An 18,265-nucleotide genomic window follows, 5' to 3' on the forward strand; every position below is an offset into this window, starting at 1 on the left:
AGAGGAACAAGGAAAAAAAACACATAACAATTAAGATCATCATCAGTTTTACAATTGAACAGGTGCTTATTTCATCTTCAAGCAGCAGTAACTGCATTTTACAGGTACAGCTTTACATTACAGCTCAAAGATGGGATCCCATTCTTCTCTCTTGACATCCGGCAGCAGCTTCCAGAATTTCTACTTCAATCATGACACCGAAGGTTCAGTTAGTGGTGCAAGAAACCTTTTGGCAGCTGCAAGCATTTATGCAGGATTAAGAGTGATGCTTTACCTCAAACCAATGGTAAACTGCCAAAAAGCCACAACAATCTCACTCATAACTCTGGCAGCTTTGTTCCCAGGCCTTCCTTGTGCCAGCACAAGCACTTGTGCAGCCAAAATCAAAGAATTTAGCTGAAATCTACTTAGCAAAATAGATTTTAATTTTCAGCAGGAGCTAACCCAGTTCCATGTCAGGACTCTGAAAAACTGCAACAGAAGTGAAGGGACTGGTCCTTTCCATTGCAGTCCACACCACTGTGGCTTACAGCAAACATAGAAACACTGTTCCTAGACATAAATAACCACAGCTCCTCAAAGTCATATACACTACTTCCTATCAGAGTGTATGTACCCACCTGCATGACATTTCCTGCCTCACATCCTCACCCTCTTCCTGAAGCCAAAACTGCTACAATAGGAACATTCTGCAACTCTCTATCTCCTTTTATAAAGGATATATGCACTATTGCTAGTGCAGGCCAGAGGTTATCTTCATGGGAAGGCAGGCGATCAATACAAACTCTGGCTGTCCACTCTACATAGCTGTCCTTACAAACAAGCACTCTCTGACTCAGGTGACCCTTAGGTACTGACATACTGATAAGCATGACTATGGACTATGGAGAGATTAGGAATTCCACAGAGTATGCTTAACTGCCAAAATTCAACCAAAAGAATGTCTAAGTGGTCTGCACATATCAGCATTCTCACACATCTATCTACAACATATCAGACATGAGCTGTGATGTAATAGATTTAGCGAGGTAAACATATTTAAGGTATGCCAGAAAGATCTTTCCCCTGTAGAACAGAATTTAGAGGACAAACTGGGAGAAAGGAGTTTATGAGATCTATCACTTCTTTGCTAGAATGTTCCGGTCTGGTGCACTACATATTTAATAAAATGAAACCACACAAAAAAATGTAAATAACTTTTCTTTCTAGCCCCACCAAATGCGAAGTAGCTGCATCCTCCTTCCTACAGCTGAAGCAATAAGTAAGGAAAAAATACTGGCATATTAACTACATTTCCATAAACAAAGAAAATGTTAGAGGAGACTCATTTGTCCATGCAGATAACTCAGAACATATCGTTGACCATCAGAAGCTGTAGATTTCACTCAGGTACCTTTAAAATATTGCAGTTACAATGTAAGCCTTGATTCAGAAAAGCAAACATGCAGACTTAAAGACACTTAAAGAAAACATTTTAAAAGGCTCAGAAATTAAAGAAATTATCTGTAGTTATGTAACGAAGTTAGATATGACTGACCAATTTGGCTTTTGCCAAATACTTCTGCTTTCTTTCAACTTCTAAATAAGCTGAGTTCTATCAGAAATACCATTATAGCTGGTAACCTGATAAATGAACTGTCTCACATGAGAAAAAACCCAGAAAATTCCAAGTAACGTACATAGTCAATGCAGCAAGAAGCTTAATTTCTGTCTTGAAATCTAACTTTGAAGGACTTGTGCTTGAAAAATAGGTTTTTGAAGTTAATCATGTTGTCAAACATGATTCTTCATAAAATGTCTTTCCCCCCAGGCAAAAGAACCTAAATCCAGCAAAAACTACAGCCTTCATAATCAGATGATTATTAACCTTGCTGTCCTTCAAACATTGTCAGAATTGTGGTCTTAGGCATAATCACAAAAATTTTCAGTTCCCTGGGCACATCTGGGATTTGGATTTGCCTTGCTTTGTCTTTTTCATGTTTTGGAAAAGAAGAAGTCAAGAGGGTGACAATCTACTTGTCACACAAAACGAGGGAAGCACCTTCTCCTTTCCTTAAGGAAACATTTCAGGCATTTGTTACACAACTTTACTTCAATGTCCAAATAGCCAGAGACTAAAATACAGCTACCAGCATGATAAAGGACAAACATAATTTATCAGTTGGCTGAAGGACAATAGTTTCTTGTTGAGATTTTCCTAAAAGCAGAAAGGCTACAAGAATTTTCATGGATCTTCCCAGTGAAGATAAGAAACATTCCAGTTCAGATAATCCATGTCTTCCACCAAAGTATTCCAAATTATGTCAGGAGAGCGAGCCATTTGTGGGCAATCTCTTATGACCTCTATGTCCTTAGTTCTACTTTTAGATATCTGTAACTTCTAGATGCACAACTTTTTTTGAACAAAGAGAGAAAAGCAGAAGAGTAAGAACTTTTCTATCACAGACAGTACCATTCCACAAGTTCTCTAACAGTTGTATTAAGACACCTTAGACTTTGAATGAGTGTAGCTAGCACAGGCTTTTCCCATGAGAATTTTCTTGTGTTTTGTAAATAAAGATAAAGTTTGGATGTCATTGGAACAGTGTCCCAGTACTTGGACGGTGCAGGCCTGGCCAATCAGGCCTAGGGGAAGGCTTCTGACCAACCAATCTAGGTGACCTTTGAATACTCTATATATATGATGAAATCAAAACAATAAAGGTCATTCCTTCTTGCCACTGAGAACTGGTGCCTTCATTACTCTGTTAGCTGCTCAACAGCGACAAATGAGTATTTCACAATCAACCCTTAACAACTAGGCAAATAATTTTTTGTTCTACCTGTAGAATTTCCCTTTCCAAGATCAGCTGGGCATTATAAAAGTTAGACTTGGTCAAAGAGTTCCTCTGTTAAAAGTAGGACCAACCAAACAGAATTTGTTTCTCTTCAACTCTTAGGAAATTTCCTTTATTTCTAGCACAGTCATTTCTTTCTAAAATCTTATAAAATCACTCCCTAGACAGAGGAGGAGGGGAGTACTTGCAAAACCCCTTATGCACCATTTTTAGTATTCTCAGTTCTTTCAGAGAATGTCTTTTGTTTCCAAGGCAGAATGGAAAAAACATAATCCAGCAATATCCTGTGTCAATATGAAAGACTAATGGCTTTGGACATAAAGCAGACAGAAGAACCACATTATCAGGTGAACCTTAGACAAATTCTTAAGGGACATCTGTAATTTGGGTTTAACGACCTGCAAGGAGCATGGGAAGAATCAGTAAAGGCAAGCATAAAAACTTCTGAAAGGCCCTTCACAGGCTCTTAGTAACTTAAACTTCTAAGTGTGGAAGTTGTAATGTGCACTTAAATACACAAGTCAAAAACTAAAATATACCTCTTGTTGCTTTCAAAAAAAAGACTTCTTGGGCTTGAGCCAGCATAATAAGGCTGAGAGTCCCAACTGTGTCTGGAGAGATGTCCACTGTAGGTTCTCGATTCAAAGCTGACAAAACTGTGTCTTTAATGTGTTGAAAAGCACCACTAGCAAACTAAGTAAAACAAAATAACATATTAATCATCCATTTTTTTCATACACATTTTCTTGCTAACAAATATAATACATGTAAGAACACAAAAAAAAAAAAGTTTCTTTGGTATATGGTCTCCCATTTATTTTTTAGCCACTAAAAACAACTCCTTGTGACCTCCTGTTGTTGCAGCCACTTATACTGCAACACTTATGACAGACAATAAATAATGGTATCTTGGTTACACCTAATAGCCTAAGATTTTAAACCATTCCAGAAAGATTATTACTGCATAACTTGTGAAAAATAAAATTTATAATAGCTAAAATTATTAAATCTTAAGCTGAAGATTTAATTACCAACTTGCTTGAGGGAAGGAGTATGGGGAACTGTATAGAATTATATCCTCCAAATTGAATAAATATGAGACAAGAACAGCTACACAGCCAATTCATCTTTGTAATTAAGAGCAGGAAAACACGCACATATATATTTTTTATACGTGCATATATAGTTTTAAAATTGAGAGATACTTATTTGATGTTTTAAGAATGCTAATTCTGAATTCATAATTAGATAAACAGATGCAGGGAACCTCTGTACCTGATAGTGCTTAGCTGCAGCTTTTAGTCCTTCATCATTGTCCAGATTCTGTTCTGCTGCAATTTGGCTTGCCAGTGCTCCACAGTTGAACAAAACACAGGTCTTCTCATAACCCAAACTTGCCAGAGCTGCAGGATAGACAGACAGTTAGCCAGACTGTTAAGAAAATAAACTTCAGTTCCCTAGCATCCTACAGATGAGGCCAACATTACTACTATCAGTGAAGGTATCAACAGTTTCAAGTAAAAACCAACAAAACCCCAATCATACTGAACTTTTAAAGTCTAAGTCATCTTCATTCTGAAGGCTTTGTAAAGTCTAATTTAGTATTTTGACAAAATGCTTCCATGTGAGAAACTACAGAAAGCAACACAATGCATAAAAGCAGTAGCATGAAAATGTATACAAAATAATTTCAAAGTCTGTCTAACTAGAGTGTGGCTTTTTGGCTCTTGAGGCATTACTGAGAGGTCATCTGAAATACAAACTTCCACACATTGATCACTTTGCAATAACTGCCCAGTTACAAAGACTTTTACATGTTTTGTTTTCTATCTATTGATATGTAGAGAATTTTTCACTTTTAAAGCTATTGTTCCAGGCTGAACTGACAAATATCTTCATTATACATGTACTGAAACGGTTAAGCATTTAATTAAAATTTGAGCTCACTAAACAGCAGTGTAGCCTGTTCAGAAGCGACTCCTGCACTACTTCAGAGCCCCAGAGGATGGAGCCCACACTTCTAAAACTAGAAATACCTAAACAGGAACCATTTTGAATATTGATGCCTTTCAAAAGCTTACCTGCCCTATGCAAGTGCTTGACAAACCAAATACTGCAGTTATTAGTCACCTACTAGTGTTTAAAAGTGTCTAGACACTCCTCTTGGAGAATACAGAAGTGAAAACTAGTAGATTTTCAATTTCACAATCCCAGGTACACTTATCCTTAAAACATGAAGGTACTAAAGATATTTGTTTCATTTCAGGACATCCAGCCTCCTTAAACAGCTACATATGTATCTAACACACCTCTGAAGATTCTAACTTAGCACTCACTAACCTGCACTAAGTTTTTGGACAAGCAGGACTAAATCTGATGTGCCAATTTTCCCATTTGTTTTCAAGTGAGCTACACAGTCACTTTGTCATCGTGAGAATAGTAATTTATCTAGATAATCTCCCTTCTCTACATTTCTTTTCCAGAATTTTTCTAAAAATAAAATCTTGTACACTTAGACAACAACACTGAAAAGTTTAAAACATGAAAAAGGAAATGGTTGGTTTTAAAAATATATGGTTTTAAAGTTTCTGAAGTGCAGAAGTACTTTACACTCTGGACTGCACCTCAAGTGTGATTTACTACAGTGAGAACAGCTGTTTAACAATATAGATTTTCCACAGACTCATCTGTTTATAGCACCTATTAACTTAGTCAACATATTTCAGACTACGTGCCTTGCTGTGAACTCAGTCACTTTTCAAGCAGTCACAGTATCTGTCAGCCACCACTGTGATACAGACTTGGGATCCAGGGGAAGGTGGGAAGCAAACAGTTCAGCACCACAGCAAGAGCAAGAACTCTCAAGTCACATCCCTGCATCTTTTTCCCACAGAAGTCTCAGGCCTTTTACACTGAATTTCTATTTGGAGACTCCTCTTAGAAGCCAAGAGAAATTCTGCTCCCTTGGTTACTGATAGCTTTGCTTTACATTAAGAATACTCACCACCACTTCTGATCTCCTTTTGTTAAATTTCTTTCTATCAAGATCTGCTTTAAAGCTTCAAAATAACCCTTATCCCATTGCTTGTTAACTGAGCATTACTCACATCTCAGTTAAGAATTTCTTTGATATTTGACATAGACTGCTGTATAAATCTCTGGCCATCTACCTCACAGATTATTTAGACTAGTATGTAATTAACTTCCAGACCAGCAAGCTTCCTCAAGCTGCAGTAACATCACATTTATTCAAATTCAAATGTTATGGTTACTGATTTTTTTCTCACAATTATTACAAATCTCTGGCGATTCACAGACTAGAAATTATAACTAAACAGCCTGAACTTCATATGAAACAGATTCAATCCTCATTAGATGTTAGCCCCAAAGGAGAAAGAATGAACCAAATTCTGCGGAAAAAACAAAATAAAAAAACCCCAAAAAAACAACAGAGCATCTTCAGCACAGTCTCCAATTACCCAGGATTTCTTACAACAGCTGGAACAGAAAGTAAGGATCACCTGACTATGCACAGCTACGTGGTGTCTTGTTACACACATAGTTCACACAAGCACAACTGTTAGCATGTGCATTCAGAACACAGAAAACAGCAAAGACTGCCAGAGCTGCTAACAGAGAGCTACATAAAGGAGGCAAAAACTTTAATAAAAATAAAAAGTAAGACTCAAAGATTTTTTTCAGGCTTTGTCTGGAGCTTCAAAATGGCAGTAGTCATCTTGCAATGCTAATCATGATGAACACTTAGGTATAAATAGAAATACTAAAGGATGATGACACATGACTGAACAGCTCCTCACTTACTCCAAAGGATTTAGTCTTACTCCTCTATTGGCAAGTGTTCCACATTGATTTCATGACCCTGAATTTGCAGTGCAGAATTGTCCCTATATGACTAAACCAAATCAGATCCAAACTCCTTGTGTTTGCAGGAAACAATTTTTTTTTTTCTTTCCAAGTGTTCAAATTTGCATGAAAGTATTTTAAAAAGAAGTGATAGAAGAGTAATTTCACAGCACAGGCAAATAATTCTATTCTCTTGAACAAAATGTCGTATCAAGACTAGGTGACTGAAGCCAGCTACCATCACTCCCCTTCTGGAGGGGACTCGCTCACTCACAAGCACAATTCATAATGATCTTGCTCATTTAGAACAGAAAGAGCTGGATTACCCAAAATCTACTGAACACCTTTGATTAGTATCAATTGGGGCTGTTCCCAGAAAAAGTATGAGAAGCAGACAGTACAACTACTATCAGACTACACATCTATTTGTGCCTCTGGAAATGTATAATTAAATCTCAATTTTACAAAAATTACTTGCATGGTGCTTATTTGTTCATTACCAACGCTGAAGTGATTAATTCATTACTAATACAGGTGAACTCATTAAAAGCTATGTTGAGAATGCTAGAAATACTCTTATCAATTCACCTATACAAAAGTATTCTCAAAGTTTAGTATCATTAATAATTGATTTTTTGGTACATTCACATACCCAATTTGGCAGATCCTCCAAAAAGTGATCCTTTATCGAAAGCATCTTTCCACGTAAATGTTACACAGACCTGAAAGTTGTGAAAAAGAAAGATCGTTACCTTCAAAATCAAATACAAAATCTTCTTAAAATATCCCAGATTTTATCTTGTATTATTATTATTAACTTATATTCTAATAGCATAAAACCTTTCATTCACTTGTAACATTACAAACATCCTGGAAGTTTCAGGGAATCAAGAGTTATTCAAAACAAAAATTATCCTACCTTTTTTTCCTTGTTAGCTTGCTCAAAACATTTCAAGTAGACAAGACAGTAATTCTCAGAATTACCTTTCAGATCTGTTCATATTCCGAGCATCAGATAAATTTGTTTTCAAACCAAGATATTCCTCTCCCAGTAAGTCTGATCAGTTGGTATAATCACAATTTAAGAAAACCATCCAACCAGGCAGTCTGCAGCGTGCCAAATTACCAGTGTATGTGAATCTGTTGTGCAATACCAAAATCCACTCATTGTTATGAGTGAATTCAATAGCAGCATTATTAGGAAATGCCCTCAGGAAAAGAGTGCAGGTAAAAACAGTGTGTTTTATTTATACTTCCAGCACATACTTCATAGGCAATGCAAATACTTCATAAAATCTGCTTTCATGTTCCACAGTTTGATTCCTTATTCAGCTGATCAACTAATTGCAAGCAACTGGTATCAAACCAGAAAAGATGGCAAACTTCCTCAGTCTAAAGTACTCAGGGAGAACTACTACAGAAAGTGCAACAGTACTGCTTGACAGTCCTCTAGTAGCAGTGCTAATGCAGGATGTTCTGGTCCCCAGCTGCATTGCTGCTTCCACTGACTACATCTTCCCTTGAGTGGAACAGTTTACAGATATGCAGATCTCTCTAAGTTTTCCAGTTTTCTTTGTCCCAGGGTTTGTAGGTTACTCTATCAAAACATTTGCTCACTGAAAACAAAAGTGCACTTCTTGGCTACAAGTGAAAGCATCTACATGCAAAACTCATGAAGAAATTAGAAACAGATTAAAATTATTTCCCTTACTTATAACCTGTAACACTGAAAGGAAATTTTCCTTTTAATCATAACATCATTTAAATATGATTTGATGAGTAGAGAAATATAAATTATGTTATATTTGTAAACACATTGAAAGAAAACCCAAAATACAGGAGCCTACAGATCTATTCCTGTGTCCACCTGAAGAAGCCTTCAATAGATAGAAGTTAAGCTAAATTTCTCTGTAGATACATGATTATTAAAAAAAAGGTAGGAAAAGAAACCCCAAACCCTAATGAATGCCATACCTGTATAAAAACTGCATCATGCAGAGGCAGGAATAAAGTGATAAACTCTTAAATGGATTATTCTGTTAACTGTTGAGAATGAAACATCTGTCCTGCTTTAAAAAGCAAAGATCATATTCTATCCATTTCTACAGGTTTTCCCATAGAAATCATGATTTTAAAAGCCTTTAGAACATAGTACGAAACAGACTTCCTGGAAAGCAGAGTTGAAGAGGAATCAGCACAGCCCAACTCTTTCTGCCCTAGACCACAGTGATCACTAGCCAAAACCAAAATGTTTCTCAATCTGTAAAACAAAGGCAACTGCGGCCACTAGAGGTGAAGCTTCAGCACAGACTGTGTGTGAGCACTGACTAGAAACTAAACAGAGATTAGGAAAATAAGGCTCAAAGAGATTAGATGTCTTGTTCAATAAAAGTACTTGTTAGAGGATTAGTTACAAGCTTGGAAGTCATACACTGTTAGTGCCATGATTCAGTTTACTGGTTTGGTAGGTCTTCTTACCTGATTTTCAGAGAATGGAAACTTTGGTTCAATTGAACACAGCTGATCATAGTATCTACAAAAAAAAAAAAAGAGAAAAGGAACACACAGCTATTAGATAAATTAAATTAATGGTGTTGGTTTATTAGACTGGAATGTAAGGTAGAGAAAAGGGCACAAAAATCCTACACACAAGTTGAGAAGCTCATTTGTAGCAATGGAGGATTTGCAGGACAGACAGAATTTCTGTCTGAAGAGATTTTTTCAGTAGAGGAACAAGTTCAACAGGAGTCAGATTTTCACAGATAACATGGGAACCCTGTCTCAGTCAGAACTAAAACAGTATCACAGACAAAGCCCACCCAGATATCACCACCTGATGGATGGTGGATTAGAACAGTATCATGCAAAGGAGTCCCTGTATACATATAGGCAGACATTGAGTACATTAAGTCATGCTGCAAAAGTTAATTAATTACAGCATTTAACATATTATTAACATGATACACTGTACTCTCTTGATCTGAACATTATAACCCAATTTCAATGTCTTTGAAATAGATGCCATTTGCCTAGCACAGTACCAATTGGAGAGACTACTCCTTGATAAAAGTTTTAAGTTGTAAACTTAATTTTCATTGGAATATATTCTACCAGTCACAGTGAATTAAAATCACAATTTCTCTGTGCCAGTATTTTGTCTAGTCACAGAGGAAAATGTTTAGGAAAGGACGCCAAAAAGATAATATAGTGAGTATAGCACAGTACCTCACAATCTATCCAGGCAACAGTAAGGAATCCAGAATTTTCCTGAGGGGTGTCCTACACCTGCACCACTTGTTAAACATGACAGGCTGGATGCAGAATATGAAACCTTTAAACTGCTAAGAACACATAACATGTGAAGCCTGTTTCCTATTCTTCCTGTTCATAACATTGTTCCCGGCTCCTTACATTAATAAATACTCATAACATCAGAGCATGAGACTCATGTACAACACCTGTGTTGTACAGGCAACAACCATTTGTTTAAAAGCCCAATAAGAATTTCCAAAACTCATATACAACAAAAATAGTGTTACTGTATTCTTCAGTTAATTCTATCTGCTGATGCATATAAGACTACAGGTTTCTGACTTCAACTGAACCACTGCAATTTAAGACACAATATACTAAGCCATATCAAAAACTAAAATAATCTGCAATGGCAACAGGACTGCCACTAATAACTGAATTGAAAGAAATTGCTTGTAAGTTAAAAAAAAGGTCTGCAGATATTTACTATGATGGCAGTTTAATCAAGATTAAACAATTTACCAAGTATGTGAAGGGTATAGTTAAAAATAATAACTAGCCCTGAAAATCACTGCAACCTATATATTTAAATATACTTCCTTCATTGCCTTCGTCTGGTCTCAACACACTTGTTTTCACACAGTATCACAAAGAAAAGGAGACTTTGCATGCTGTCTGCTCTTGCCTCAATTTAATTTGTTAACCAAAAGCCACTAAAGCCAAGCTGTCTTCCCACATTCCACGATTACACTGCCCTGATCTACCGTGAGGATGGAGTAAAGGAGCAAAGCTTGTCCAATGTCCTTGCAAAGCCGGGTGTGCCCAAGCCTTGGCTCCCTGCAAACAGACTATTCTTTGTCTGTCAGCATAACCACAGACAAAATAAGCCAGAGAGGTGTGTACTCCTCCTAAATAGGGCTTTTTTCAGTTGGTTAAACAAGTTCAGAATTTATGTTATTATTTTCCTTATTATTTTAAGCACGTGATGTCATTTCTTATTTGAGAACTTGAAATTCTACTCAAGATTTAAGAACCCTTTAAAACACTGCAGACTAAAAAAAAAACCCAGAACACAAACATGTCAAGTTCTTTAGTTTTATAAATATATATGGCATAAATGTAACAGCATGCATAAACTAAACATATAAAAATGGTAAATGAAGACGTTAACCACAGAACAGCACAAAACTAGCAGTACAAAACGAGAAAATAACTCCAGAAAGAAAAGCCACAATGGGTGTGCAAGTCAGTTACACACAAAACATGAGGATAACCACGAAGGTGTCATTTAAAACTAAATTTACAGTAATTTAACTATCAAGATACAAAGAACACAAGGCATAACACAAGATAAGCGTTGTGTTTGGCTGTGCCAGTGAGAAACTACAACTACAGCAGTTAAAGGGGGACAGATGTTAGTAACACAGATCCAGTGCTCAAAATACAGTAATCTCTCATCAAAACAGGCATTATACACTCCTAAATGCTAGCAAAAAATGAGTAGGAAGTCAAGGTTTAAATTAGAATTTAACCAAAACACATGTATTGCATTAAGAAACTCAAATACTGTTCCTCCTCCAAAGAATCATAAAGAAAAATCTCCTGCAAAAGAACATCAAAAAGAGCAAAGATCTGTCTTTGTTCTTCAAGATAAGAACCAGAGTCCTGAACTCACAGCTGGAAACCATAACTGCAACTTTCAGCCCTAAGAGAACTTGAGCATTCAAAATAAAACTATTGACTGCTCCTCACTTCCCTTCTTTCTCCCGTTTTTCTTTTTTAAAAGCAACTGTGGGAGTTGTTAGCAAAATTAAACCAATTAAACTTGCACCAGTATTCCATGTCTCCAGAAAAAGGAAATTAAGTCCAGGCTATCTTTAATATTGAAGGAAGCAAAGAATCCCTTGAAGCTATAATTATACTCAGAACTAAAAAAAAAAAAAGAAAAACACCACTAAATCAAATCTGCTATGACAGAATTTAAGGGGAAACATCTGTACCAAGCTCACCTACATCACCTTCAGAACACTCAGATTCTCACAAAACAAAGAAAGCTTGGAAGCAGGCTGAGGTCTTACCCAGTTACCCAGTGAAAAGAGGCAGTCTATCTCAAATGCTTCTCCAAGAGAAGCATTTGCATTCAGCATCTGAACCACAGCACACCACCCATTCTCAAGCTTTACTGGTCAATCCTTGTCTAAGAAATGCAGCTGCAACCCACTTAATTTCTTCCACAAAATAAAAAGTCAGTAGTGACTACTCAGCAAAACAAGGCTTCTAGAAATTACAAAACCATGGTCAAATCCTAGATTAGTCAGCAGAAGACTAAGCCTCATTTCTTAACAGTTAAATGGTCTACAATGCTCTACTAGGTATTATGGTCTATAAAAAGCCACAAGGAAGTAGAAGTATGCAAACAATAGACATGTTCTAATTAGTTCTTCTAACCTCACTTCACCAACAAACCAGCTTTAAACTCCAATGTCAGTGAAATTAAACATTAAAACTGAGTATTGCTCTTAAATACCATCAAGAAAACCCTGAAAGTTGGAGAGGCAAGGAAATTTTCAGAGGAAGCACAGGGCATTTAGGCACTTGTGTATCTTAGCTGGATACTTCTAACTTCTGGATGTGCAGACAGTTTGACTTTTTAAAACAACTGTTCTTTACAGAATAATTAAAAGAGTATGTCAGAATACTCTTACAGAGCAAGAGAAAACTTATTTTCTAGCAACTGTAACAAATATAAATGTTCAGACACAGACAAAACATTAATAACTTTTTAGAAATCAGGAAAAACATATCTGATTGTTTTATTTTCTCTAACTCACAGTTAATTCAGACCTTCATCTAATCTCACTTCCACTACAAAAGAAACAAATATTATCAAGCAATACAATTAAAAATGAAGATGTTTTAAAAGAGAAACTTCCGCATCGGAGGGATATCACTTCATGTTTACCTCAGTTCAGAGCTACAATCAACAGCTCCAGTCCACTGCAACAGCATCTGGGCCAGCTAAACTCATCTGCTGATCACTGATCGCCAGCAGAGAGAACAGATCGCTGCATATGGAATTGACTCAAAGCTGGTAATTATGCAATTGCAAGTGGTTCCCCTTTATTACATGAATTTATCCGTAGTATAATCATCTGCTGGCACTGAAAGAGGGAAGTTCTGCTCAGCCTCTTGGCTTTCTGCAACCCTATTTATTTTGCACTAGCTCTGATGTTCATTGACCCTCCACTGAACTGATTCAAGTTGCTCAGAATGCCATGTATACACTCTGCCTTCCAGAAAAGGCGTAAGATCAGAATTGGAAAGTGGGATGCCTTCTTTAGGTGCTGTAGAGCAACTGTTAGACAGGGTGAAGTCACACCATGTGGCTGGGCCAAACAGGGATTTCAAGCAGAATCTAACCTGACTGGCACCTTCAGAAAAGGAAGCTCAATTCCAGCATGCCAGGGAACACAACAGTATGCTTTCCAATTTGGCTGGCAAAGTCCCTCTCTCAGTTCATAGATGCTCACAAATTCCCTGACCTTCAAAGGCATAAACAGAAGTACCTTCAGAAACATACACAGTCATAGACAGAAATAGAACAGGGAACTTCAAAGCTACTGTAAAACACAATCAGTAGAATCAGAGCTTTTACGGCCCAAATACCCAGTGAAGGCTTGATAAGCTCAAAAACCATCAGCAATTTATTTCACAAAACTTGCCTTCTTTTAAACAAGGCACTTGTTAGGTGTGTTGTGAACATCTCCAGAGAGGGATACTCCTCGTCCTCCCTAGGCAACTTGCTCCCCTGCTCTGTCACCCTCAACGTAAACAACTTGTTCCTAACGTTGAGGTAGAACTTCTTGTGTTTCTGTTCCTCATCCTGTCACTGGGCATCACTGCAGAAGGGACCAGCATCATCCTCTTAAAACTCGCCTTTGAGATATTTATGTGCATTAATACGATCCTTTCCAGTCTTCTCCAGATTAAAGAGGCCCAGTTCCTCATAAGAGAGATACTTCAGATCCCTAATCCTCTCTGTGGCCCTCCTCTGGACCCTCTCCAGTAGCTCCTTTTCTTTCTTCTCAATACTGCAATCCATAAATGCTCTAGAGGGATAGGACAGCGGAGCTGTTAGTCTTAATGCAGGCTTTATGCAGTTTAGCACACAGAAAACACATCTAATCTAACCTATGGTAACTCCAGCACCACAGAGGCCCCACTAAACCTTCTGAAAGCAAACTGTTTTAAATACAAAAAAAGAAAGGATGACACTTTGCAAATACATTAAGAAGCTGCTAAACATAGAAAACAAAAGGATATCATGTCAGCAACAAAATACAAAAACAAACCCACACACAAAACTGAAAAGGAAATGAAAAGAAAGCCGTAATAGAAAAAGGTGACACTGAAAAGAAACACCAGTTCTCTCAGGAAAGCAACATGGTTTGTCATGGGTACAAATTGGAAGAAGGGATATTTACATTCAAGGAAACTTTTTACTGTGAGGGAGGGGAGGCACTGGGACAGGGCCTTGCCTAGGGAGGTTGTGGATGCCCCAACCCTGACACTGTTCAAGGCCAGGGCGGATAAGGCCTTGAGCAACCTGGTCTAGGGGGAGGTGTCCCTGTCCGTGGCAGGGGGGCTGGGACTACATGATCTTTAAGCTATCTCCCAAACCCTTAAAGTTCCGTGGTTTTACAGTTTCTACGTACACCTAGGAGTTACTGGCACGACACTAACACCGGAAAGGGGATGTCGATGAGGACAAGGCCTCCCCCTCCCTGCGGTGCTACCATGTGACATCCCACGACATCCGAGCGACGCGGCGGGGACTCCGGCATGCTGCAGGACACCCAAGCAGGTGCTGCATCCCACAGGCCGCCGGAGCCGGCCCGGCAGCCCCGGCCGCTTCCTGCGGCAGCAGAGGCCGCCCACACCTGGGCCCGCCCGCACCTGGCTGCCGCTCCGCCACGCCCAGGGCCCGGAGCAGCCGCCGGGCCCCGCAGGGCAGCAGGGCTGGGGGAGATGGAGGACGGGGGGGATGGCGAGGGTGAGGGGCTCCTACCTGAGGAGTGTCTCCAGCGCGCTCTCGTGCTTGTCGAGCGGACGGCCGAGCGCGCTCTTGCGGAGCCTGCTGAGCTCCTCGGCGGCGCGGCAGTGCTCGGCCTGCGCCTCGGCGCCCGGGTAGCTCTGCTGGATGAACTTGCACAGCGGCTTGGCCAGGTCCACCTCCGAGGCCTTCTTCAGCTGCACCGAGATGAAGTTCGTCATGGCCGACGCCGCTGCCGGGCGGGCAGAGCCGCCGCCGCCCCTCGCCGCAGCCTGGGGCTCCCCGTGCCGGACCGCCGCCGCCGCGCTTCCGGGAGCGCCGCGCACGCGCGCGCCCTGCCCCGCCCCCCGCCCGCTGCGCTGTGCCGGCGCCGCCCCGGAGCGGGGGAGCGCGAGAGGCGCCTGAGGGGAGCGAGCGGCGGGAAGCGGGCAGGGACCCTCGGACGGTGCGCTCACCCTCAGCAGAACTGCACGCTGTTTACATATGGTAACAAAGAAAGGCTTCAGCGTTTCTGGTTCTACATTAAATAACTTTCCTGTTAATTAGTATTCAAATCTTTATTTGCTAGTTCTGTCGGTCGCTTCTGGTGCTAATTAGTCCGCAGGCGCAGTTCTTGCCTCCATTTGCGTCTGAGATTTGCTCAGTTCTGCCGGCTCGACTCGTGGTGACTCTTGTCCGGACAGACCATCGTGGGGTTGTCTTCTCTCATCCTCAAGAGATTAGCCAAGCGGGCAGAACAGGCAGAATGACAGGATCGTCAGGGTTGGAAGGGAGATCATCTAGTTCAACCCTCCTGCCGAGGCAGGGTCACCTAGAGTAGGTGACATAGGAACATGTCCAGGTGGGTTTGGAATGTCTCCGGAGGGAAGGCTCCATGACCACCCTGGGCAGCCTGGTCCAGTGCTCTGCCACCCTCAATGTGAAGAAATTCCTCCTCCTGTTGACGTGAGACTTCTTGTGTTTTAGTTTATAGCAATTACTTCTCATCCTGTCACTGTGCGCCGTGAAAAGGAGTTTGTCACCACACAATGTTCATGACGCAGTAAGTGTCCAGCTACAGCTACTGATTAACAACTTCAAAAAATGTACAAACTTTAATATAATCTTCTATTCAAACCTTGAGAGACTCAGATCTTGAGGGGCTCGGTATCATTCCAGCCTCTAAGACTACAAGATGTGGGGCTCAGTATCCCAGGTGTCAGAGGGTCAGCACAGCCAGCAGGACCCTGGGGAAGGCAGCGACCTCGAGCACTCGGGATGTGAAGCTCAGCTGTGGCAAGGGAAAACCTCACCAGCTGGGAGCACGAGCTGTGACACGGCGGTGAGAGTGGTGGCCCTGAGAAAGGTGGTGCAGCTGTAAGGCATGTCACACCTGACAGAGTGCTGTTCTCAACTGACCCTAAGGTTGGTGCCTTAAATAAAATGAAACGGGGCTTCTCGGTAGCAAACGTTGAAATGTCTCTATGGGCAGTAAAAGGAACAGATTCATATGTTGTGTAATCATGGATCAGCTGTTCACATCACACCTGCTTTCTGCTGACTCAGTGCAGCATGGCTCAGACAAGAGAAACAGGCACTCAGCCTGCCAGGCTGGCTGGTCTGGGGACTAAAAGGGAATATCCAGGCCATGTTCTCATCTCCCCTTTTCTTCTGCCCGTTGTTCCAGACAGCTGAGGCTCCAAGCCTGATATTTTCATATTACATAAGCCGCCAGGTGATGACACCATAAAAAGGAATGGTGAAAGTGCTTTTAAAATTACATATTTGTTCTCATGTTGTAGCAGACCACAAGCTTTACTGTAAAGCAGGTGACCCCTCCTTACTGAAAATGTCTTTTTCATCTCATGGACAACTAAAGTGGGGCGGCATAAGAGGGAAAGGGTAGAGCTTGGGAAATCACTTAACCACTCCTGTCACCACTGGGAGGGGCAGCTTGTCCAGTATTAAACGTTCTTGTATGCAATCCAAAGATGCTGCAACAGCAGCTAGGCATTCCAAGGCACAGGCATAGGGAAGGAGGTGAAGGGTTGTCCTCCTTCTACTGCATCCAGTCACCTTCTGTGAGGCCCAAGTGGGTACCTGTCAGAGCTCTGCCAGATTGCTTCTGTTACAAACTTTTGCTACAGTCACAAAAAGTGAATGTATGTTAACAGTTCCTGGGTGCATTCCTGTACTCACACACCTCTGTATTGAGTAAATACCCAGCTAAATCAAAACCAAGTTGTAGTTGACTTAATTTTGCTTTTTTAAAAAGTTTTTTATCCTGCAATGAATACAAAAAGTAGGCAGTCATGCTATACTCATATCTGGGTGCGTGATACGAGTATGCTCGTATCATGCTTTTTTCCCCCAAGGTTTTATTGCCCACATACACTTGCAAGCATTTCATCCCTTAGCTTGAGTTAGCCTTACACTGGGCGAACTTTCCTGGTCAGGGAAAACCTCCTGCCTCATAAGCTCACATTCTGATTGATCTTAAGATATACTCTTAAGTCTGGACAGCTTCCAACATCAAGACCTTCTGGAGTATAGTTAGCCTACACATCATTACAAGATACATGGCTGCCTATATATGGAAGATGGAAGCCATCAATACCTTCCAGCATAACACTCATAAACACGGAAAGGGTGTGAACAGGGAAGGGCAAAAACTGCAGCCATGAGATCATCGTTCTACTTTAGAGCCACAGTGACCTTTAGATAGCTGTTGCTTAATGAAGGCAAAGACTGATACTTTGCATTCCTGAACATCCACCAACACAGCACAGAAATTTTTCACTTTGTCTTAGAACCTGCCAGGTTCTTGAAGTTACCAGAACTTCAAACAAGTGATTTGCTTCTTTCCCGCAGATCTCGTAATGAATCAGTGCTCCTCTGAAGGCTTTATTCTGATTATTACAATTACAATGTTATAAGAAGTAATGACTTGTTTCCCTGTTACCTCTGACTAGTTAAGTACTATTTCCCAATTTAAAGATGAGGAAGCCACAGTCAGTAGTTATCAGTAGAGGGGGCATAATCTACACTTCTGACTCAGAGTCCTGTGCTTTAAGCAACAGACCATACTTCCTTCTTCAACAGATTTATGATAGTATCTAAGGGAACCACTTTAAGACAAGTTCCCCTAAAATGTCTGAAGTGATCCAACATAAACACATTATAGGCATTTTAAGCCTTACTACAGTCACTGATACATTTAATTTTATACCATTAGATGTCCCCAGCTTTCCTCTTTTTCCTAAATAACCATTTCTGTTCT

The 18,265-nt window shown here is 40.1% G+C and overlaps 1 protein-coding gene across 2 annotated transcripts in view; it reads right to left on the reverse strand.

The window, feature by feature from the left end:
• PDCD6IP (programmed cell death 6 interacting protein) overlaps positions 1-15,331 on the reverse strand; it is a 28,355-nt gene extending 13,024 nt beyond the window's left edge. Inside the window, exons 1-5 of one of the 2 annotated variants that reach the window (XM_085051455.1) lie at positions 15,022-15,331; positions 9,180-9,234; positions 7,354-7,423; positions 4,113-4,240; positions 3,377-3,530 (exon numbers count right to left, since the gene is read on the reverse strand). In XM_085051455.1, coding sequence (XP_084907581.1) covers positions 3,377-3,530; positions 4,113-4,240; positions 7,354-7,423; positions 9,180-9,234; positions 15,022-15,227 — 613 coding nt within the window. In that variant the 5' untranslated portion in view covers positions 15,228-15,331. The remainder of the gene's footprint in view (positions 1-3,376; positions 3,531-4,112; positions 4,241-7,353; positions 7,424-9,179; positions 9,235-15,021) is intronic. The other variant, XM_085051456.1, reaches the window with a different exon arrangement.
• Positions 15,332-18,265: the final 2,934 nt, after the last annotated feature.

This window comes from Lichenostomus cassidix, chromosome 2, assembly GCF_008360975.1.
Source record: "Lichenostomus cassidix isolate B80296 chromosome 2, HeHo_3.0, whole genome shotgun sequence".
Taxonomy (NCBI): Eukaryota; Metazoa; Chordata; class Aves; order Passeriformes; family Meliphagidae; genus Lichenostomus; species Lichenostomus cassidix.